Source organism: Protopterus annectens, chromosome 2.part1, assembly GCF_019279795.1.
Source record: "Protopterus annectens isolate FY-2018-M chromosome 2.part1, PAN1.0, whole genome shotgun sequence".
In the NCBI taxonomy this organism is placed as follows: Eukaryota; Metazoa; Chordata; order Ceratodontiformes; family Protopteridae; genus Protopterus; species Protopterus annectens.
The window spans coordinates 1,577,489,865-1,577,513,996 of record NC_056729.1 but is presented as its reverse complement, the minus strand read 5'-3'; the positions used below and the strand labels follow the sequence as shown (position 1 = coordinate 1,577,513,996).

General features: G+C 40.7%; 1 protein-coding gene across 1 annotated transcript; it reads left to right on the top strand.

Annotated features, from left to right (window-relative positions):
- Window positions 1-1,997: 1,997 nt before the first annotated feature.
- Window positions 1,998-5,953, top strand: HES2 (hes family bHLH transcription factor 2). The gene is made up of 4 exons (XM_044063022.1): window positions 1,998-2,155; window positions 2,523-2,618; window positions 3,469-3,559; window positions 5,416-5,953. The coding sequence occupies exons 1-4, from the start codon at window positions 2,060-2,062 to the stop codon at window positions 5,778-5,780; spliced, it is 648 nt and encodes a 215-aa protein (XP_043918957.1). The 5' UTR covers window positions 1,998-2,059; the 3' UTR covers window positions 5,781-5,953.
- Window positions 5,954-24,132: the final 18,179 nt, after the last annotated feature.

The following is a 24,132-nucleotide window of genomic DNA, read 5'->3' as shown; positions in this document are numbered from 1 at the left end:
TACAGTTATAAAAAACATGTTGTGTATAATATATACAAACGGAAAATGTTAATGTTCTTTTTCCGCTGATGTATATGCTCCCATCCATGTCTTGAGTAATAATTTACTAAACGTGTTTAAAAAATCCTTTGTCAGGTATAGCTACAATGGCTTACCGAGGGCAACTGCAACCACTCGTTTTAAATAATAAATGAAAAATAAACGTTTGGAATTTCCCCGCGCGAGCGCTGTCATGTGATTAAGGAAGGTATTAGTTATACCCTAGTCTAGCTATTGTTATGACAGTTATTTTGTGGACTGATGTGACAGGGTGATGGCTTGGCTTGGGGAGCGATTGGTATTATCTGTTTAGAAAACTAATTCCTGTGTGAATTAACCAACCTACAGTCAATCACTGCCCCAACTTAAACATAAGCACCACCAACTCTGCACACAATACAAAGTTTCGAAATTGAAGGAAATCTGTAGGATAGCTTGCATAAATCATTACTACAGTATGTTTTAAATATTATAGCCATATATTCATCAGGACTTCAACGGCTTCCATACAGATAGTCCTACCTACTCAATTTATGACGGACCTCCATATTGGTGCTGATCTAGTTTCCACATCATTAAGAAATGCGTGATATAACATGCAATAAAAAAAAAACACTATACACACCTCTTCTTCAAATATCCATAAACACCAAAAAATCATGTGATGCTGTGGTGTTTGTGGTTTCTGTTTTCCTAGTGATTTTTTGGTGTTTATGGATATAACATGGAATAACACACACAAACTCACACACTAAATTGTTATTATGGTCACATATGAAACAAAGACATGCGCCAACAACCAGGAATGTTTTTAAAAGTTATAGTATGAAAGTATTTGAGCTGATATGCATTTTCTGAAGACCAATAAGCGTATAACTGTACCAACCTGTATTATTTATGAACTTTAATACTGAGAAATGTTCTGTCAGAAGGTCATAGCATTCGGGAGGGAAATCAAAATCTGGGGCAACTGAGAAAAAAATATTCTTGTGATGTCTTAAATATCTTAGGACCAATGCACCACTGCTTTTTCTGCTCAGCAAGATTAATATATGTATGTATGTATTTATTTAATTTGTTAACTAAAGCAGAACACTGATCCATATGGACCATTCAGTGTCAACAAGGAAAAATACAGCGACTAAATAAAAGATAATGACGGCAGTTTCAAATGAAGGCGTACATACTGACGAATAGTGAATAATATCTTACAAGCAAGTTATCAGCACTATAACTTTAAAACAAGTATAAAAAGCAATTATCACTGTTAAACATGCATCATAACTGTCTAGATTTTCGCAGAATGTCCATATTTTTGTCTGTTTGTGGTCTATTCCCATAAAATTTGGGGTTTTCTGGCAAATCGCTGGGGATTTATGTCACCAGATAATGACAGACGTTTCCCCTTCATATCCTTCAAAAGTGGATGCTAATACAAGATCTTTTATTTTACCAACGTTCTAAGTTTATACGAGCAATAATTAAATCTGTCCTCTTGTCATTTTTGGTTTTGTCCAGATTTCTTAAATTTAGAGGATGAGAAGCATTCGTACGACAAATTTAATAATTGTTCAAGCTGCAACGTAAATAGCAAGTATTCAAGATATACAGCCAAGCGTTCAGGGGAAGAGGAAGAAAAGGTATATGCAGAATGTTTATACAGAGGGAGATTTGTATGTATGTGTGTGTGTGTGTGTGTGTGTGTGTATATATATATATATATATATACATACACACACACACACACACACACACACACACACACACACAGGCACTGAAACACACACAAAAATCAGGAACCATGAACCACGAAACAAACCAGTAGGTCAGTAATCCAAACCTTCGCAAAAGGCGTGGCGAGCAGGCAGCACGGGGGCCACACCTAAAGGCGGGTCCAGCAGCGCCACTCTGTAATAAATTTGAACCCTGCTGCATTTCAAGCCATTCTGCTGCTCCGACTTTCATAATACAACTAATACTTGGTTAATTTCTGTTGTGCTCTGAAAACACGATATCAGCTATGTCTCCCAATACTGTAGTGCCAGAGCCACTGCAGAATTGCTACTGTCCAAAGACTAGTGGGACAAAGAAAAAAGAAGCAAGCGAACTTAGAAAGGTAAGCTGTTCTCTGCCAGCTGTCTGCAACACGGCCGCGGACCCGGTCTTTAATATGCTGGACTTTAGCCTTAGTCCCTGGACCCATTGTCTATTTGTCTTTTGTTGCTTTGTCTGATGATATGCTAATATATATAATATGGTTTTAGGCATTTTTGCTGCGACTGTGACCCTAGCCTAAACCTGATATTTGCTGCCCAGTCTACTTTTTTAACATCAGTATAATGTCTCCTGGAAACCGTAGAAGTAGTCAGCTGTTTTTGAATTAAAAACGTTTGATTGTATTAATGTTGAGTAATCACTGTGTATGTTTTGTATTCTCTTGTAATGCAAACAGTATTCAATGTTTTCCCTGTGCTTTGTTTCAGACAATGAAACCTTTGATGGAGAAAAGAAGACGGGCTAGGATTAATGAAAGCCTTAACCAGCTCAAGACTCTCATCCTCCCTTTGATAGGAAAGGATGTAAGTGCACGTTATCTGTGGGGTTTTAACACTTAGGATGATGTGCTTCAAATCCTGTATGTTTGTATAAATATGAAGTCAGATGAACGTTAAATTGTCTGATAGGTTATCGTATAGACTTTTTACTATAAAATACAGCAATTGTGTGATGCAAACATTTCACAGATTAGTCCATGCTTGTAGACCTACAGGTCGGTCTTTGATCCTGACATGATTAGAATATATTTGCGGTTAGACTTCGAGGATATTGTTAAAGTTCATTATGTGATTTGTAAACCTGCTGTGTTTCTGTAGTGCATGCTTGAATCTATCTGCCCATCTACCTATCTATAGAAGTTAAAGCATTCTAATAGGCATTATGGTAACACCTTTTCGTTATTTGTGATTTTTAGTCTGTTAGTGAAATGGAATTAAAATTATAATTGTTTAATATTAACTGGACTTTGGAACAGTAAAGCAGATGTAAATTGCCTACCAAACCAGTTGAAGCTTTGGTGAATTTAACCCAGCCCGTTAATAACAATTCAAAGAGGTAGTTTAACAGAGCTGTGCTCTGGTAAAGCTGGCGATCTGATGGCTGGGTTTCGCAAAGAAACTGCAGTCCATTAATTTACCCATTTTAAAGTGTAACACTCTGTAAATTTCAGAATATATATTTTTATGCTTAACTTTTATACACTTAACCCTGGGGTGTTCCCGTAATTTCCCATTCTCGACTCTCGTGTCATAATGTATGTGGGACTACACCCCCCCCCCCCAAAGATGTCTTTGTTCTGACCTATCTGTGTATTAAGAAATGTGGCTGTAAACTGCGTTTGCTGATGTGTCTGATATTGACTTTTTCTTGCAGAACTCCCGTTATTCCAAACTGGAAAAGGCTGATATCCTGGAAATGACAGTGCGCTTCCTCAAAGAACTTCCCAGGACCCAGTCAATGCAAAGTGAGTGCTGCTTTCGTGTTCCAATCACATTGTATCTGTTGTGTCTAAAATATAAGAACAGCTAATCGTGTGTGCGCTTCCTTTCTTTGAAGTGGAGCGTTTTGGTTTGCTTCTACGTGTCATTGTTTTTGTACTTACCAACAAGTAGACTAATTGCCAGAGTAATATCGCCATAAAAAGCATAATCGGGCATCAAAAAGCATAAAACCAAAAGGGCTCGTGTGAGCCCTACTAATACACATTTGTTAAAACACACTTCATCACACTGGAGGAACAAAAAAAAGCTTTGAAGTCGCAAGTGATCCAGGAGATCACACCTCACTTGTAAAAATCACACCCTCACAGTTTTTGTAACTTCTAAAAAGCCGCTTGGCATGTGCAGGGCTGCTTGTCACCTTGCAGTCTGGCTGTGTTGAAAGTAATTGCCCAAATTTGTGTAGCGGTTCACTGCAAACACACAGCAGGCACACGCGCACTCGCCTGAACAAACACATTAACACCTTATTTGGAAGCCAGGGATCATTTGCTTAGAATAAATCAAAGAAAAACCCATTAACCCTTGCCTTGCAGTAAAGTGAAATTTGTTTGAAGTTCTTAGCGATTGTACAGAACAGCGCATAACAGATTTCAAAATATTACATTTTTGAGGGGGTGGGCTGGAGGAGATGAGATATCTATGCCAGTGTTGTTCTAACACACAAAGGATCAGAATTTTATCTACATCCCACATAAGGCAGAATTGTTATAAGGTACTTACTATTTAGCACGTTTTATATACCGTAGTTTTAACTTTTTTAATTTGTCTTGTTTACAATTAGTGTTTGAACAGTAAGGTGAGATTAAGTCTAGATGTCTAAAAAATTCTTAACTTTTGTCTGGTATTACAGTGGCAGTACAAGTTACACGGGAAAATGCTAAACATTACATACCCTCAACCTGGACTGCCTTAATGCATCTATATAGCAGTGGTGTGGGGGTAGGGGGTACTTGTGTAATTAAAGATAGGCTCACTGACAAGCAAGCTTGCAGAAAACTGCGTTTTTTTATTTGATTGTTAGCACCTCCAAATGTTACGAGGTACAGCAAAGCCGAGTGCCTTATACATCCACGACACGAGGATATCATAAGACATCTATCTCTTAATGGATTATGGACAAATCTCAACAGAATCAGGGATAAATCTAGAAATATTCAGGGACACTTAAAATATTAGTACTGTTAACTTGAGATAGTGACAAAGTAAGACAATGCGAATTAGTATACATTTTCGGACATAAAAGAAGCATAGAATTCTAAAAAATATTTTTTGTTATTAATTAAATATATTTAACACAACTTTTTCTGCAAAAGTCAACAGTTTTAGGAGGGATTAAGAAAGACGGAGCTAAAATTTGAGTTAAAATCATTGATGTCCCTGAAAACCAGGGACAGTTGAGAGGTAGACATACATACTGTGGTTTATGATATTCATGAGATCCATACATTTAAAAACATATACCAGCATTTTAGTATTGGTTTGGCTACTATACTGTTTTATAAAGGAATGTAAGCATAGAAGCATGCATTCGAATCATCCGATTTTGAGCTAGATTGTGCATGGGTGGATCATCCGTCACGCCTATTTCACTCTTTGCCAAGTCTGCCGTGTGCCTTTTAAAAGTATATGCTTTCACGGTTTTATTTTCCTCAAACAGAATTATACTTTGGAATATACTTTATACTAAATTTAGAAGAAAATCAGCTTGATGGTGTGCATTACAGAATATCCTGTACCGTTTTATTTTTTAAAATGATGAATGCAAAAGGCTATAGCAGTTAGCTGAAGGCATCTAAACTTCGACTTTTTTAATCCCCAGATTCATCAGAAAGCTACAATGACGGATATCGAGCATGCCTCCAACATCTCACCCACATCCTACCTACTTGCAGTTCACTAGACCAAGACACCTGTCATCGTCTCTTGGAGAATCTACATAAGGCATCAGAGCTACAGCGGTCTAAATCCCCATGCCACAACTGTCCCTGCAGTCCTCCAGCCAGCCCAGTGAATCTGTGTCAGAATGCTCAAGCACAGGTCCATCTCAGCCAACCTCAAACCTCTGGAAGTTCCTGTATTGTCTCTAGCTCCTCTGGTTCTTCGTCCTCAACTTCACAACATTTCTCCAGACCTCAGCTCTCGGTGCTTCAGCAATCTAACAGGCCTGTTTGGCGACCTTGGTAGAACTAGTGAAAAAGACTTACATATGAAACTTTTTGCTACAAGCTGTTTATAATGTATATTACATTATGCAGTGCAACAAACTGTTAATGTGTACACACCTTTTGAGGGGAGGTTTGCAGTACATTTCATGAAGAAATAAACACACACACAATATATATATATATATATATATATATATATATATATATATATATATATATATTTTTTTTTTTTTCATTAATCTTCCAGAAGGAGGAAGAGGTAGCAAAGTCAATTATTGCCAGAAATGAGACAGCATTTAATTTTATGCATTCTTCTATTTAGAAGCAAGGAATAAAGTGGCGCATTTTCCTTATAGAAGTTAATCTCGAAAATGACTTTTTGTTTATGAATTAAGCTGGGGTTAATATGATGCACTCTCAAAACCCCCAAAGGGCTAACTTTCAGGAGATTTTTCTTACATTGCACTAGGATTTTTTATCTTTTTATATACTTGTATACATAGAATATATAAGCCGTTAAGGAATATATTTTATCACTTTGTTAAATCTGCTCATATATTTTTTATAACATATTTATATAAATATATTTTATGATCTAATTAATGTACAGTTTTCTGAAAAAAATGTTTTCATTTTTTCAATGAAAATAAAATGGGGAAACAATGCATTGTGTTATTGTCTTCTTTGTTGTATAATGAAACATTCTGTGATAAGATTTATATAGGTTAGAATGCATTTTTATGAATCTGAAGGCACATCTTTTGAGGCTTGCTAGACTCATTTACAAATTGTGTGACACCTACTTTAAACACTTTCAGTATTTGACACTCTCAGATGTGGGTGCAATCATCATTTAACTGTTTTGTGTTGTGTTATAATGTTTTATTTATTTATTTATTTATTGGCATTTGATTATCGGGAATGTCTGACTGGGTAAGAGTTCATTTTCAGAGGAGACCTGGGAAGAAAAGCTCCAAAGTATTACAAAACATTTTAAGAACAATAATGTTATAGTCTTTAAAAATAATAGAAAAATAACTGCCATTTAAATAACTTTATCAAATTAGATATAATATGAAAACATGGGTTAGAATAGATACAAGTTATATGACATCGATTTTATAGTTGGAGAAATTTTAGCCAGTTTATTTTTAGCCAGTTTTGGACAATTACATTGAATGTAGCTCATTTAGACATTATTCAATCAGAGAGAGACTGTGAAAGGCATATATAGCAAATTATGCAAGGTATTATGGAATACAAACATATACACACACACGTGTGTGTGTGTGTGTGTGTGTGTGTGTGTGCGCGCGCGCGCACACTAATTCCATTAGATATATGGCCTGTTTACATGGATGCAAACTGATAAGGAAAAACACTGACATTATATCACAGAGGGTTTGTTACTCTCAAGTGTTGTAAGATCTTTAATATCCATCTGAGTAAGGGCTAGGTAGGGAGATAGGTATAGTGTCATGCATGTGTGTAGGTGTATGTGTAGTTCATAGGTTAGTACTAAGCTATCTGGCCTTGTGTGAGTGACTTGTATAGCTGTACTGTTACAGAAAGTTTTTTTTTGGAAGGTAATGTATAGGTTTGTGGTTAGGTGTGGTGTCAGTCTTAGCACACATGACTAAAGTAGTGCGGAGTGGTAAAGACATCCTGGCCATCCTTAGACTCATGTGCCCTAATGCTGCCCATGTTCCTGACCTATACCTTGCATATTACCTACTGAAAAATTATTTCCGTCACAGTACCACTACTCAAAGTGCATCTGAAGGTAGTGTTAAGTATTTTGTGTGTGTGTGTGTGTGTGTGTGTGTGTGTGTGTGTGTGTGTGTGTGTGTGTGTGTGTGTGTGTGTAGACTGAAAACAATAAATGTTTTCCTTTCATGATTAGTACAAAGTGAGGTAGTGGTGGTTTGTGCAGATTTCAGTTTTATGAAGTTTGGGCAATTTATTTTTCAGCAAAAGGAGGTTTGGTCATTTTTTGACATTTGGGAAGTTGTGTGTTTGGAGTAGAGACTGTAATTCTATGTGTGAGCCTGTGTATCTTCATACCTCTCAACTGTCCAGATTTACTCAGGATGTCCAGATTTTTGCTAAATATGTTTGGCCTGTTTCTCATAAAATTGTGTTTTTTTGCCAAATCAATGGCAAATCATCAAGGACTGAAGTCAGAAAATGGTAGATATTTGAGTTTCAAACTTCATATCCATCAAAAATTCAAGCTAATGCAAAACCTGTTAATCTATCAACTTTCTAAGTTTGTAAGAGCAATATTTAAAGTGTTTCTATTTTTGGTCCTTTGTCTCCTCATTATTTGTAACTTTGTCCACATTTGTGCTCTAAGTGGTTGAGAGGTATGGTGTATGTGTGTGTCATAAGGTCGACAGGCATATGGCAGAGATGACAACATCGTATCTTCAAAACATCGGACTGAAATAAAAAAAAAAACACTTTTTTTTTTCCTGCACCCCCCCACACCCCCTGCTACTTGAATATACCAACTCTAAGATCACACTTAGATTGAAGTGAATGGCAATCTCCATACAAACCATTCGATGTTTGGAAGAAACAATGTTGTCGTCTCGGCCATATGCATGTCGACGTTATGGCCATTCCACGATCTGAAGGGGATCTCTCTCTCTCTCTCTCTCTATATATATATATATATATATATATATATATATATATATATATATATCTGTGTGTGTCAATGTGCGTGTCAATATAACTAACTAAGAGAAGCTTGGTGTTAAGACTGTGTAGAAAATGTCCACTATTACTTTGAACTTTGGCCCACACCAACCACACCCAAATAGGCTCCCTACTGAATTCAATGCCTTACAGTACCGTACTATCCACAATAACTGAATGGAGCTACACACACATGCACACACACACACACACACACACACACACACACACACACACACACACACACACACATAGACATACAAACACAGACACACATACATAATATGTTAATAATATCTTCCAGTGCCACAGTCCTCTTCTGTTTTGTGGCAGAATTGCCACAATAAAGACCAAGCCTGGCAAATATCAGTTACTCTTCCACTCTCAAGTAAGCCAGATAAAATACAAGAATTGGTAGCAGTGCTGTCTGAGCACTCTCTCTTGCAGAGATGGATATGAACAGCTAGTTATCAACATTCAGTAGTCACTGTTATCAATTAATAAGTAAATAATTAACAGACATAAGCTTTTAAAATAAAAAATAAATAAATCCTTTACTAAGAGAAACAAAAAAACACAGAAGAAAGTAAATACATGGACATGGCACAGTACAACACACACACACACACACACACAAATATATATATATATATATATATATATATATATATATATATATATATATATATATATATATATATATATATATATATATATGGGTCTACCTGACATGGTTGACAAGCCATTTGATCGACTTTTATTTGGTCGACAATTCATTTGGTCGACAGGCAGATTTGCCCCCCTCCCCAATGTTGTGCAACCCTGGAGTTGATATATATAGTTAGGGGGGGTGTGGGGGGCTTTGCCCCCCACATAAAACTGATTGTCGACCAAATGAATATATATAAACTACAGAAAAACATTAATTAGCAGTCTAAGGGTTGGGAGGGTGGCCTAATGGTTAAGGTGTTTGCCTTACAAATGCGAAGTACAGGGTTTGAATCTCACAGCAGATAATTGGCTAAGCTTAAAATGGCTTGCAAGGGCAGTTAGCCTAGTACTAACCTATGAAATATTTCCTGTGCCTAGCACTTCTAAACAGTAGCCATGGCATTATATAAACACTCTTTTCTGCAGGGGAGAAGAGTCCATTAAACATATCAAAAGTACCACAAACATTGTCCTCAAATTGGTTTCTGTGAGCTGGCTTTTCAAAGCAGCAGCTGGGTCTTTGCAGCAAGGTGGTCAAGACACTTGACCTCAGGGGTGGTATCTCAGGAAGGCTTGTCACTGAAACATATAGAGTTAACACACTACCAACCACGTACAATGTCTCTGTACAAAGTCAGTAGCATTTTCCTGCCACTCAGAATTTAACAAGCCTCAGACGAATGATGTGATGCCATAAACAACAAAAGAGAACTGGTTTATGCAAGATAACTTTCAGTGAGTGTGTGTGTCTGTTTGTTTCTGCTACCATACCTATACAAATAAAAATTACAGTCTTGTCTTTTAAAGTCTCCTGCCATCTATCTGTTCTTTATTGACAAAAAAAGTTACTTATCTGCACTTTATATTGTACTTTCAGTTTCAGATGTGGCACGACAGAAAACAATCTAATACGCTGCAGTTTTATTCACATAGTTTTTACACCATGTTATGTTTTACATATCAGATGTATTTCACAGAAGAATTCAGTTGCAAGTTTATATACCTTGTACATTTCATATTTTTGGTCAGTCTAGCAGGTGGAGTTATATGTACAGTCATTACTACATTACATTATTGATCTCAATGGAGTTTCTAGAGATGACATCAAGAAACAAAGCTGGAGATGTGGGTACATTCCTTGGATGCACTACTCAGCCCCTTGTCTTGACTGAACATCTGATGCTGGATTGTCATGTTGTAGGAGTGCACAGGTCCACTTTTTAATTTCGAAAGACCAAAATCCCGAGTTTTGAGACACTGAACTCAAAACATCGAGATTTTGGAATCTCAAAAGTAAAAAGTGCAACAAAAAACAAAACAACTAAAACAATGTTTTTTTGCAGGGGGGCAAGCCCCCCTGCACCCCCAGCCCCCCTATTAAATGTACCAACTCCGCGATTGCGCTACAGTGAAGAGAACAGCAATGCTCCTGCTCTGCTTACCGTTCTCTTCACTGTAGTGTGATCTCAAAGTTGGTATATTTAAGTAGGGGGGTGTGGGGGTGCAGGGGGGCTTGCCCCCTGCAAAAACATTGTTTTAGTTGTTTTAGTTTTTTTTTCACTTTTTAATTTTGAGTTTCCAAAATCTCGACTTTCTGGGATTGATATTTTGAAAGTCGAGATTTTGGTCTTTCGAAATTAAAAAGTGGACCCCTGTGCACATAGTTCTGGTCTGACATATCAGTGGCTTTGTTGAGTGCCTGTACCCACATGGTGCTCTATCAGGTGGACCTGCCCTGACATATCAGTGGCTCCATTGGGTTTCTGTGCACATATGGTGCTCCATGGGGTGAATATGCCCTGACATACCAGTGGCTATATCTCCAAATGTCTGTAGTACTGCCCATATTCCCTGAATCTGGCAGAAGCTAGCTTCTGAGATCAACTGCAGTGCTATCAGACTGAGCTTCAATAAGAAGGTCTACCAAAGTAGTCCTCTGATTCCTCCTGTAACCCCTTACAGATACTGAATATCAATACCTTGCTATCATGGTGGGGCTATATCATGTAGAAGTTGCTTTTCTGCCTCCTGCTTTGAAAATGTACCAACATTCTTACCTTTTAGACAACAATGAAAGGATCCTTACATACTGCCTGCTCCTTATTATGTCAAACAGGAATTAGCACACTTACCTTTTGTATAACAGTAAATTCACATGCTCTTGCTGTCTGTTTATAACAGACCTTTTGCTGCATTTGTGTTTGTGTTAGTTTGTCATGTATTCCTATACTATCCAATGAGTTCTTCAGATGTATCCCTAAAGAAATTCCTCACAATGGACTCCTCAAAGGAATCATATTCACCCTTCTAGTTATTACAAATTAAATCCATGACTCCCATGACCCTGTGATTGTACAGGAACTGAGAGGGTGAAACCTGTATTCATGCATATCTTTCTGCATGCAAAGAGGAGATGGTGCAAATATACTTGCTCAAGTTCTATTTAAACTTATAGGTGAATGCAATCAATATAATTTTAAGAGTGGCATTCTATCTTTCTGCCAAGCTATTTGTTTATAGTTACTTCATCCCACAAAATGTCCACAAACAGATCAGCTGGTCTGTCATAAAATTAACATCTTTATCTGTCAGTATTTCCAATGGAAAAACTACTCCGTTGAAAAATTTTAATGGAGCATTTTCCACTTTCTGTGCCTCAACAGAATATAATACAGTCTCAGAGTATCTATTAGCATAGCCTACCACTACCAATATTAACTTTTTACCTATGGTGTTTTGAGTACTATGAGACCCAATGATATCCATGGCTACCTTCTGAAATGTTTCCTCAATAACAAGCAAAAAGCAACAATGCAGCCTTAGCTTTGCCTCCTGCTTTGAAAATTTCTGGCATTTCTCACACATCTTGCAGCACCCTATCATGTTTTTGTTATATCTGACCAATGGAAATTTTACATAAGCCCTCTATTTATAGGTTCATAGGTGTGTACTAAGCTAATGGCCCTGGGGCCTTTACAAACCTAGCCAAAAGATTACCCTGGAATCGTGCCACCTGACTTTAGTTCCCAGTGCCTCTGTCAAGTAGAGCCACTGGAGTTACCCCCAGAGTGAATTTTCTATTTCCCATCCACTCATCAAGATTTCTCATGAAGAAGGTCAGCAAGGTGCTCTGCTTGAGATGTATGGGAAGTCTATTCCATAGCATGGGCAGTCTCTGGGTTATGAATCTGTCCCTCTAGTGCATTCTGTTGATTGTGGTAATGAGGTTGAGGTCTCTGGAGTGTGTGGTGTGGAGGGATTGGGATTTCTTTAGATGTTGCATTTCTAACAGAGCTGGGTCAGACATGGCTTTGCAAGTTGAGCAGAGATCGCCTCTAAGTAGCTCATATGAGTCAGAGAATAGTTGGGAGTTTTTTGAGTCTGTCCATATAGGTTAAGTGTTTAAGGCCCAGGATCCTCTTTGTGAGGTACTTTTGTGGTCTCTCCAGTTGTTGCAAGCGTCTAGTGAGGTACACACCAAATGGGGCATTGTACTCAATGAATGGCCTAATGAGGGAAGAGTAGAGGGAGACAATGACCTCTATCTTCCTGGATGCAAAACCCTTAGTAATGAGATGTGCCATATAGAAGGACTTTCTGACTACAGTGGCAATGTGGTGATAAAAAGAGAGGTTGTTGTCAACTTGTGTTCCCAGATCTCTTATAACACCTTCTGCTTTCAGTGGACTACCATCAATGTGGTAATTCATGGGAACCAGGTTTCTCCCAAAAGGGATAATGACACATTTTTTGGCATTGAGCTTAAGGCCATGGTTCTGACACCAGTCGCTGGTCTCAGTGAGGCCATTCTGTAGGATGTCATCATCACTTGGGGAGTTAATAATAGCTCCCAACTTGCAATCGTCTGTGAACTTTGTCAGCCAGAGTCCCTTCGTGTTGGCCTGGACTTCAAAGAAGTAGATACCAAACAGGAGAGGACCCAGGACTGAACCCTGCGGGACTCCACTCGTGACTAGTCGGCAGTCCGACTTGGAGTCAGCTACTTTCACACTGTGGGTTCTATCTGTGAGCCAGTTTGCCACCCACCTAGTGATATGGGGTTGATGCCTAGCTTAGTGAGTTTTTCTATGATTCCTGAGTGGGTAATGGTATCAAAAGCCTTGGCTAGACCAAGGTAGGCTGTATGAACCACCTTGCCTTCATCCACAGCTCTGGTGACTGACTCAAAGAAGTTGACCAAGTTGAGCAGGCATGATCGACCCTTCACAAAACCAAACTGTGTGGGATCCAGATTTGGATATTCCCTATATCCTTGTTTATTAGGGCCATGATGATGTATTCCATAGCTTTACATATCAGACTCATCAGGCTAATGGGGCGATAGTTACCAGAGTCAGTAGTCGCTCCTCCTTTGTGGAGAGGGATGACTGTAGCAGTGCAGCATTCAGTAGGGACAAAGCCTGAGGTGAGGCTGTGATTGAACAGGGCACACAGGTGAGGTGCCAGCTCACTCTGTAGTTCATGTAGAACACAGCCAGAGATATTGTCAGGTCCCATATAAGCTGTATTCTTGGCCTTGGACAGTGCTGTTTTAACCTGTGCAGCAGTAATACTGGGTGCCTGGCAATCTACTGGTATTGTGATTGGTCCTTTGGGGGGGGGGGGTAAAATTGGCACAGAATCTGTTGGCCAGTATATTGGCAATATCTGTTGGCTTGGTATAGGAGGCACTCAGAGCAAATCTGGGTATTGCCGTGGAGATTTTTTACATAACTATAGAAGGCCTTGTGGTTGTCTTTACTGTCTGCTGCAATTCTGTTTTCATAGCTAGCTTTAGAGGATTTGATGAGGGATCTCAGCTTTTTGTTGAGGCTGATAAGGGGAGTTTTTCCAGTCTTGGGGCTTCACTTTATTCCGCATCAGTTTCCTTCTTCTGTTGTAGAGTTTGTTTATTTTTTAATTTTTTTATTTATTTAGTTATTTAACATTTGTTGACCGGGAAAGTCCGACTAGGTTCCACAGATCCTGTTTTCAGCGGAGGCCCAGGGAGAAATGCTCCAGAAGCATGTCTTTAGAATGTGGGAGGAAACCGGAGTACCCGGAGGAAACCCATGTGAACGCAGGGAGAACATGCAAACTCCACACAGAAGGCACCCCAGCCAAGAAACAGAGAACCTGTTGCTGTGAGGTGACAGCATTAACCGCTGCACCACTGCACCACCCAAATGGCAGGGTGACCACCAGATTGGCTTCCTGTTTTTGGAGGAGAGCGTCTTGGTTCTATTGGGTATGGCGAGTTCCATGCATTTGTGTACGTGCTCGTACAGTGCATTGTTGTATGATTCAGCAGTCATGCAACCATTCTCCATTTGCATGGGTGCCGTGAAGTTAGCCACCTCCATTTTTAGGAGTCCAATTTTTCATGGTGGTTACCTTTGCGGGGGTTGGGAAGGATGTGGATTTCCAAGGTGATTAGTTTGTGGTTGGATCTAACCAGGGAGCAGCTGACTATTGGTGTAGAGCAAAGGTCACCCATGTTAGTAGTGACCAGGTCTAGGATGTTGCTACCTCTAGTGGGGGTAAGAACGAGTTGGTCCAGGGCATTGGAATTAATGAACTGTAGGAAACACTGGCCAAGTGTATTGGTACATGAGTAGTTTTCCCAGTTAATGGAGGGGTATTTGAAGTCACCTAGTATGAGAGTGTTAGGCTGGACCCTAATATTTTCCAGGGTGCTTAGGAAAGTGGAGTGTGAGTCTTGGGACATAGTTGGGGACCTATATCAGGCTACGACCTGATTCGCTGTCTTACCCAGTGTTAGCTGCAGCTGAAGTATCTCTGATGCGTTACGTTGGGCTACCAGTCTGGAGGTGTGTGCATCCTTTATGAATATGGAAACACCACCACCACCTTTGGAGCTTCGGTCCAAGTTCTGCGACCAAAAGGAGTAGAAGATTTATAGCCTGGTAGTGTAGGGGTGCTTTTTTCTGCCTTGAACCAGGTCTCTGTTACAGCACAAATGTCGATGTTCTCCATTTTAAGGAGTGCTTTGAGTGAGTGCATTTTGAGATTTAGACTTCTAGCGTTGAGCAGCATGATCCTCAGATTGCATTTGTTTGTAGCTGTTACGGTGGTAATTTGTTCTTTGGAACACCACCTAAAAAAGGCACTATAGGGGTGGCAAGAGCCTTGGCCAGTATCCGGAGACCCAGAGGTGACAGATGCAGACCATCTCTGCAAAGCATTGAGGTTTGTCAGTCATGTCATCCCAGGCAGACAGATATTGTATCCCCTTAGAGTGACACCAAAAGCTTAGCCAATTGTTGAAATCAAGCATTTTCTGCTTGTACTGTGGTATTATTCTGTGTGATGGTAGGATGCTGCTCAGCGCTAGGGTCATACCTACCTGGGCAACATAATCCGAGAGCTCCTCCGTGTCTCTTTTCATGCAGTCCAGGGAGGTACATTTCAGGTCATTCACACCCACATATACAATGACTGAGGCATATTTGTACCTGTTCTTGAGGGACCTGAGTGCATACATTATGTGGTGGATCCTGGCACCTTTATATGCTTTATGTCCATATGGCGTGAAAAAAACAACATGGGCTGCAATCAGAAGTGTTCATCAGGAGGCTCCTGCTATTACCAGCTACTGTACCATTTCTTCTTGTGACCCTCCTTCAGGAGTTCTTTATCTCTACAATAACCCCTTGCCCAGTATGTAGTCTCCCCATGCTCATAAGAGTCTGGGGCCTCTGAGGCTGCCTCTCTCAAGTTCTGTAAGCTACCATCTGAGAAATGAGCCTGACCTTACCAGCTAATCTTTCAAAGGAAGTCTGGTATGTTTTAACAGTTGTGGTTCATTCAGGCTTAGTATTACCCACCCAACTCTCCCTCTGAAGTAGCCCATTTCAAGGACAGAGCAGTACCTTTCACCATTTGTGGCTCAGATTCAGACATGCTGCTGCTACCTAGCTCTCACCCTGAAATACCTGCATAATTAGCCTGTGTTGAAAATGTGGACACTCTGTGAGTTGCTCCCTTGTTGCCATCCTCACATGCTTGCCCAACACCTTGCTATATGCAACAGCATACACACAAGGTATACCTCACTACATTTTTTCCCCACCTTGTCACTGTGGACATTTGTACAGTACATGGATCACTTGTTTATACTGAATACCTTTAACCCTAAGACCTGGACATGCTTACACACCCTTCTAAATGCTTAAACAAAACTATCCAAATAATCCTTTTCTTTAGATAAAGGAAACAATTTAGTATTGACCTTTGCATCTAGGGTCCAGTTTTCACCCCTAGCAGGAGCATGTAGAAAATGTACACTGGGGTCTATATTAGATAATTGAATGTTGAAAAGAGCGAACACTCTTACATTGACTCCTAATAACCGAAACCACACAATGTGGAACATACGGAACAGCAATTTTTTTCCCCAGGGAAAAAAAAAATCACTGCTCCAAAAAAAAACAAAAAAACAAATCCACAGACAAAATAAAGTGGGGGGCTCCCCACACCCCCCTACTTAAATATACCAACTCTGAGATCGTACCACAGTGTAAGAAATGGCAAAGTCCCAGAAATAGCCTAGCGATTTTTTTTCCTGAGAAAAAAATTGCTGTTCTGACCGTTCGAAATTCTGTGGCTTCGGTTATCAGAGTTCAATGTAAGAGCTTTCACTCTTTTCAACGTTCAACGTCCTGATATAGACCCTGTACACTGTCGCAGTGCGCTATGGATCCATGTTAACCAGAGCAGAGTAACAGGAAATGGATTTTCAGGCTCTTTTCCCACAAAAGTCTAAATTCAGTGCCTTAGAGTGCTATATTATCCACAGCAATTGAAACGTATCTAAATTATTGTATTCCTATATTCCTATCACACACACACACACACCCACACACACACGCATGCACGCACACACACACACACACACACACACACACACACACACACACACACACACACACACACACACACACACACACACACATACATTAATGTCCAGGAAAGGATAGTAATATCTTTCGATACTACAACCTTTTTTGCTTTATGGTAGAACTGTCACCATCCAGACCAAGTATGGCAGACTTCAGTTACTCTTCCACTGTTAAAAAATAGGTTTCTTTATGAAAGACAATTTGAAATGCACACAGTATTCAAGACAAAGTTTTAAAATGCAACAATAATAAATACACAAATACAAGCATATATACATGCATATACCAGTAAATACACAAACAGGTAAGACTAATATCTTACTTGAAGCAGCAAGCAATCCAAAAATCTTTCTTTATCTTCATAGGTTCATAGGAGTTTATTAGGCTAATGGCCCAAGAACCCTTACAGGCCTAGCCATATTTATCCTGAGTTGTCCCAATTGTCAGTAATTAGGTGAATGAAGTTCACAGGTATGAGTCTATGGTAAGTAATACAGACTGCCTCTGTCCATGAGGGGGTTCCCCTCCATAACATCGTAGCCCAGTTCATCGACTCTAAAAATCGTGAGATAAAAACTTCGTAACTGCAGAAGCAAAAAGTCCCGGAACATCATCTTTCCTCTCTAGGGAAGTAACCACTTGGCCACCATTGTGAACTTTGCCCTTTCTCCACTGTAGTGCAATCACAGAGTTGGTATATTTAAGTAGGGGGGTGTGGGGATGAAGTCCCCCACTTTGAGGGTTGTAATTTGTTGCGGTTGTGTTTTTTTCATTGGTGGCTAAGTGGTTACTTTCCTGGAGAGGAAAGATGATCTTCCAGGAGTTCGTGCTTCTGCAATTATTTTTTTATTATTTATTTATTTATTTTACATTTGTTAACCGGGATTGTCTGACTGAGCAAAAGCCCTTTTTCAGCAGTGGCCCAGGGAGAAAAGCTCCAAAACATAGTTACAAAAAATATAAACATTACTAACACAGTTAACATTATAATCATTCATAATAAAATTTGTAGAACAGTTATCATATATATGCAGTTACAATTATCTATACAAGTGTTATGAAGAATACTGCAGCAGAAGGAAAGGAGATAGTGTTAGGTAAAAATAATGAAGTAGACTAGTTTAAGTTGTAAATGTTTTGGTATAGAGGAGAAGAAATGATGGTAAGGCAGAGGAAGTTATGTTATTTAGTGAAGGTATATCCAAGAGGGCTGAGAACAGGTACAAATCCAGTGACTTTTTAAGTACTCTTTAATGGCTAGTTTGAATACTTTAGGGCGTGCAAGTGATCTACCTTCTTATGGGAGTTTGTTCCAAGAAATAGAGGGATGGTAGCTGTATGTAATGGCTCCTATTTTGGACTTGGGCTTGTAGATTTGTAAAAGGTCTCGCCATTTTCAGTCGACAAACTGGATTGCAATGTTATGAAGGTAAACCCATGAGGGACATGGGCACCACCCCAGGTGTGAATTTACAGTCGTCCATGTAGGTTAAATTAGAAGAGGGTCAGGGAGGCGGTCTGCTTCATGTGAATGGGAAACTTGTTCCAGAGAAGGGGTAGTCTCTGGGAGATGTGTCTATCTTTACGCATGATTTGTTCATGTCAGAGGCTAGGTTAAGATCCCGGGACTGAATTACCCTCGTGCAGTTTGATTTATGAATGTGTAGCATTTTCATCAGGGCCAGGTCAGAGATCGCCCTGTAACCCAGCACAGGCCACCCCTTAGCAGCCTGTAGGAGACAGAATACAGTGACTGGGCTTTCAGTTTTTCCACATAGGACTTGTTTTGTGTACCCTGTATTTTCTTGGTGAGAAACGTCTGTGGTCTCTCCAGCTGTTCCAGGTGTCTGGTAAAGTACATTCAAAAGGGAGCATTCTACTCAATTATTGGTCTGATGAGGCCCAAGAATAATAGAATTATAACATCCTTAGATCTAGATGCGATGCCTTTACTTGTGAGATGTGCACACAGAAATATTCCTTTACCACCGTAGATACATGATAGCTGAAGTTCAGATTGCTATCAGCCTGAGTACCTAGATAATGTACCACTGGGTCTACATGGGGTGTGCAGTCTATAATTACCAGGGATGTCAGCTTTCCCCAAATTAATACTAATGCATTTTTTTATGTTTAGCTTCAATCCGTGGTTTTGGCACCAACCATTTATCTGCATTAACACTTTCTGCTGTATATTAACATCATTGGGAGATTCAATGATTGTTCCTAATTTGCAATCATCAGCAAACATGATCAGCCACAGGCTGTCCACATTTGCCTGGACTTTTGAAAAATAAATTCAGAGTAGTAAAGGGGCCAGCACAGAACCCTGTGGTATAGCACTGGTGATTGGTCTTTTGTTATAGGTGAAGTCACCCACTTTAACTGTATGTGTCCTGTCAGTGAGCCAACTGGCTACCCATCTGGTGATGTAGGGGTTAATTCCCAGCTGGGAGAATTTCTCTATAATACCTGAGTGGGGAATTATGACATATTCCTTGTCTTGGTCAAGGTAGGTGGTATGCACTGTCTTTCCTTTGTCCAGGGCCGTGGTGACTACCTCAAAAAAGTAATCCAGATTTAACAGACATGATCTATCTTAATGAATCCAAACTGGGTTGTGTCCAGATTTTGAAGATTACCTATGTCCTTGTTGATAAGGTCCATAATGATTCTTCTCATGGTCTTGCAGATGAGGCTAATCAAGCTTATGGGTCTATAATTCCCTGGGTTGGCTGATGGTCCCCCCTTGTGCAAAGGGATTACTGTTGCTGTCATAGGTTCATAGGAGGGTACTAGTCTATTGGCCCTAGGGCCTATATAAGCCGAGCCAAAAATGTACCCTGGCTTTCGCCACCCAAGAAAATTATTTTCCTGTGCCCCTATCAAGCAGAGCCACAGAAGTGATCCCTGGGGTGAATTTCCTATCTCCCATCCAATCATCAAGATTTTTCTTGAAGAGTGCTAATGAGGAGCTCTGTTTGACATAGATAAGTAGTCTGTTCCGGAGTATAAGTCTCTGGGACAGGAATCTATCCCTCCAGCATGTTCTGTTTATTGTGGTGATAAGGTTTAGGTCCCTAGAGCATGTAGCTCGGAGGGATTAGGATTTCTTTAAGTGGAGCATGTCCAACAGCTCTGGGTTTGACATAGCTTTGTATGTTAGGCAGAGATCGCCTCTGAGTAGGCGATATGCGACGGAGTAAAGCTGGAGTTTTTTGAGACGGTCTGCATAGGGCATCTGTTTGAGGCCAGTAATCCTCTTTGTGAGGTATTTCTGTGGCCTTTCCAGTTGTTGTAGATGTCTTGTGAGGTACATACCAAAAGGAGCATTGTACTCTATAATGGGTCTAATGAGTGATGAGTAGAGGGGAACAATGACCTCTTTTTTTCTGGATGAGAAACCTTTTGTTATGAGGTGAGCCACGTAGAAGGATTTCCTGACCACTGTGGCGATGGGATTATCAAAGGAGAGACTACTGTCCACCTGTGCCCTAAGGTCTCTTATCACAGTTTTGGCATTAAGTAGACTACTAGCTATGTGGTAGTTCATGGGTACAGAGTTTTTACCAAAGGGGATGACAATACACATTGTGGCATTGAGCTTCAAGCCATGGCTTTGACACCAGGCATCTGTCTCAGTGAGGCCCTTTTGTAGTATGTCCACATCATTAGGAGTTTTGATTATGGCTCCCAGTTTGCAGTCATCTGCAAACTTTGTTAGCCAAAGACCTTCTGTGTTAGCCTGCACTTCGGAGAAGTAGATACCAAACAGGAGAGGACCCAGGACTGAACCCTGTGGTACTCCACTTGTCACTGGTCTGAAGTCAGATTTGGAGTCTGCTACTTTCACAGTGTGGGTTCTGTCCATGAGCCAGTTGGCAACCCATCTTGTGACATAGGGATTTATACCTAGTTTAGTGAGTTTATCTATAATTCAAGAGTGGTGGGTGGGGTGGTATCGAAAGCCTTGGCGAGATCTAGATAAGCTGTGTGAACCACCTTACCCTCATCTTTAGCTTTGGTGACTGCTTCAAAGAAGTCAATCAGGTTTAGGAGACATGATCTGCCTTTTACAAATCCGAACTGGGTAGGGTCCAGAGTTTGGAGATTACCAATGTCTTTGTTTATGAGTTCCATGATGATACGTTCCATGGCCTTGCAGACCAGGCTTGTCAGGCTAATGGGGTGGTAGTTCCCGGGGTCTGTCATGGCTCCGCCTTTCTGGAGTGGGATAACCATCACGGTGCGCCATTCAGTGGGCACAAAGCCTGAGGTGAGGCTATGACTGAACATGGTACTTAGGTAGGGTGCCAGTTCATTCTGTAGTTTGTGTAGAACGCAGCCTGGGATATTGTCGGGTCCCATGGATGCTGTGTTCTTGGCTTTGGAGAGTGTGTTTTTTACCTGTGCAGCCGTGATTACAGGAACTTTGCATTCTTCCAGCATAGAGATGGGCCCTCTAGGGGGTGAGAGGGGGGTAAAGTTAGCACTGAACCTATCTGCCAGGATGTTGGCAATATCAGTTGGTTCTGTATATTTAGTGTCATTGTGCTGTCACTCAGAGCAGATCTGAGTGTTGCCATTGAGATTCTTGACATAGCTACAGAATGCTTTGTGGTTGTCTTTAGAGTCAGTGGAAATTTTGTTTTCATAACTAGCTTTGGAGGATGTTATGAGGGATCTCAACTTCTTACTGAGGTTGACCAGGGTGTTCCTCCAGTCATGGGATTTTACTCTTTTTTGCAACAGTTTCTTATGTTGTAGAGTTTGTTTATGGCAGAGGACTACCAGTTCGGCTGCCTTTTTTTGGAGGATAGCATCTTGGTTCTATTAGGGATAGCATGATCCATGCACTTGTGTAAGTGCTTATAAAGTGCATTTGTGTAGGATTCAGCAGTCGTAACTCTATTGTTCATCTGCATGGGTGTCATGAAGTTTGCCACTTCTGTCTTAAGAAGTGTGAAGTTGGCTTTGGAGAAGGTTTTTATGGTGGTTTCCCTAATTGGGGGTGGGGGCGGGATGTGGATGTCTAGGGTGATTAGCTTGTGGTCGGATCTGATCAACGAGGAATTGACCTCTAGTGTGGAACACCGGTTGCCCATGTTGGTAATGACCAGGTCTAGGATATTACTGCCCCTGGTGGGGATGTGAATAAGTTGATCCAAGGTGTTGGAATTTATGAATTCCAGAAAACGTTGAGCAAAAGAGTTGGTACATGAGTAGTTTTCCCAGTTAATGGTGGGGTAGTTGAAATCGCCCATTATTAGGGTGTTAGGTTGTACCCTAATACTTTCCAGTGTATCAAGAAATGAGGAGTGGGAATCCTGGGGCATGGTGGGGGGTCTGTAGCAAGCTACAATTTGGATTGCGGTCTTGCCCAGAGTTAGTTGCACTTGGATAATCTCCGATGCATTATGCTGTTCAACTAGCCTGGAGGTGTGGATATCCTTAATGAATATGGACACGCCTCCACCTTTAGTGCTTCGTTCTGGGTTAGGTGGCTGAAAGGTGTGGTATGAATTATAGCCTGGTAATGCAGGGGTTCTCTCTGGAGCTTTGAACCAGGTCTCTGTCACTGCACAGATGTCGATGTTCTCCATTTTAAGAAGTGCCTCGAGTGAGTGCATTTTGAGGTTTAGACTTCTAGCATTGAGTAGCATTACCCTCAGATTTTGCTTGCTTGTACCTGTTACAGTGGTATATTTGTCATTTAAACCTTGCCTAAAAAAAGGCACTATAGGGGTGGCAAGAGTCTTAGCCAGTATCCGGAATCCCAAGGGCGACAGGTGCAAGCCATCTCTGGCAAAGCATTGTGGTCTGTTGATCATGTCGTCACAGACAGACAAATACTGGACCCCCTTAGAATGACACCAGAAGCTTAGCCAATTGTTGAAGACAATCATTTTGTCCTTGTACTGTGGCATCATTCTGGATGATGGCAGGATGCTACTCCGGGCCAGGATCTTACCTGCCTGGGCTACAAGATCGGAAAGCTCCTCCATATCTCTTTTCATGTAGTCCAGGGAGGTACATCTCAGGTCATTCACACCAACATGGACAATGACAGTGTCATATTTGTGCTTGTTGTGGAGTGACCAGAGTGTGTGTGTTATGTGGCAGATCCAGGCAGCTGACAGTAACTTTCTCCTTGTTTAGTCTGGTGAGTGGAAAATCAGTGTGCCATAAATAAACTGTACAACAGAAGGAGGAAGCTACTACATGATAGAGCAAAATCCCTAAAAGGGAAGGCATCTCTGATCAGTACTAGCAAAAAATTACGATCCCTCATAAAATCCTCCAAGGCCAGCTTCGAGAGAAAAATTGCACAGGACACTAAAGACAATCATAAGGCTTTTTTCAGTTATGCTAGGAACCTGGGATGCAACTCCCAGACTTGTTCTGAGTTGATTCTAAACAACAAAAAATACACTGAACCCACAGACATCGCCAATATCCTGGCAGACAGGTTCAGTGCAAACGTCTCCCCCTCCCCCCCAAAAGAGCAAGTATCTATCCCAGCAGAGTGCAGCCTCCCAAACATCTCTGATGCTCAGGTGAAGGCCGCCCTCTCCAAAGCAAAAAACACTGCTTCTATGGGACCAGATGGCATCCCGGGTTGCGTTCTACATGAACTCCAAGAAGAACTAATCCCTCAAGTAAAACTGCTGTACAATCTCAGCCTCACTACAGGATATGTGCCCAAAGAATGGCGTACAGCAACAGTGGTCCCACTCCACAAAGGTGGCGCCTCTGCGGACCCTGGAAACTATCGCCCCATAAGCCTGACTAGCCTAGTATGCAAGGCTATGGAGAGGATCATCATGGAACTCATAAACAAAGACACTGGGGACCTACAGACACTAGATCCTACCCAATTTGGCTTCGTCAAGGGCAGATCCTGCCTTTTGAACCTGGTCGACTTCTTCGAAACAGTCACCAAGGCCATAGATGAAGGGAAGGTAGTCCACTCAGCCTATCTGGACCTCACAAAGGCATTTGACACAATACCCCACTCGGGCATCATAGATAAGC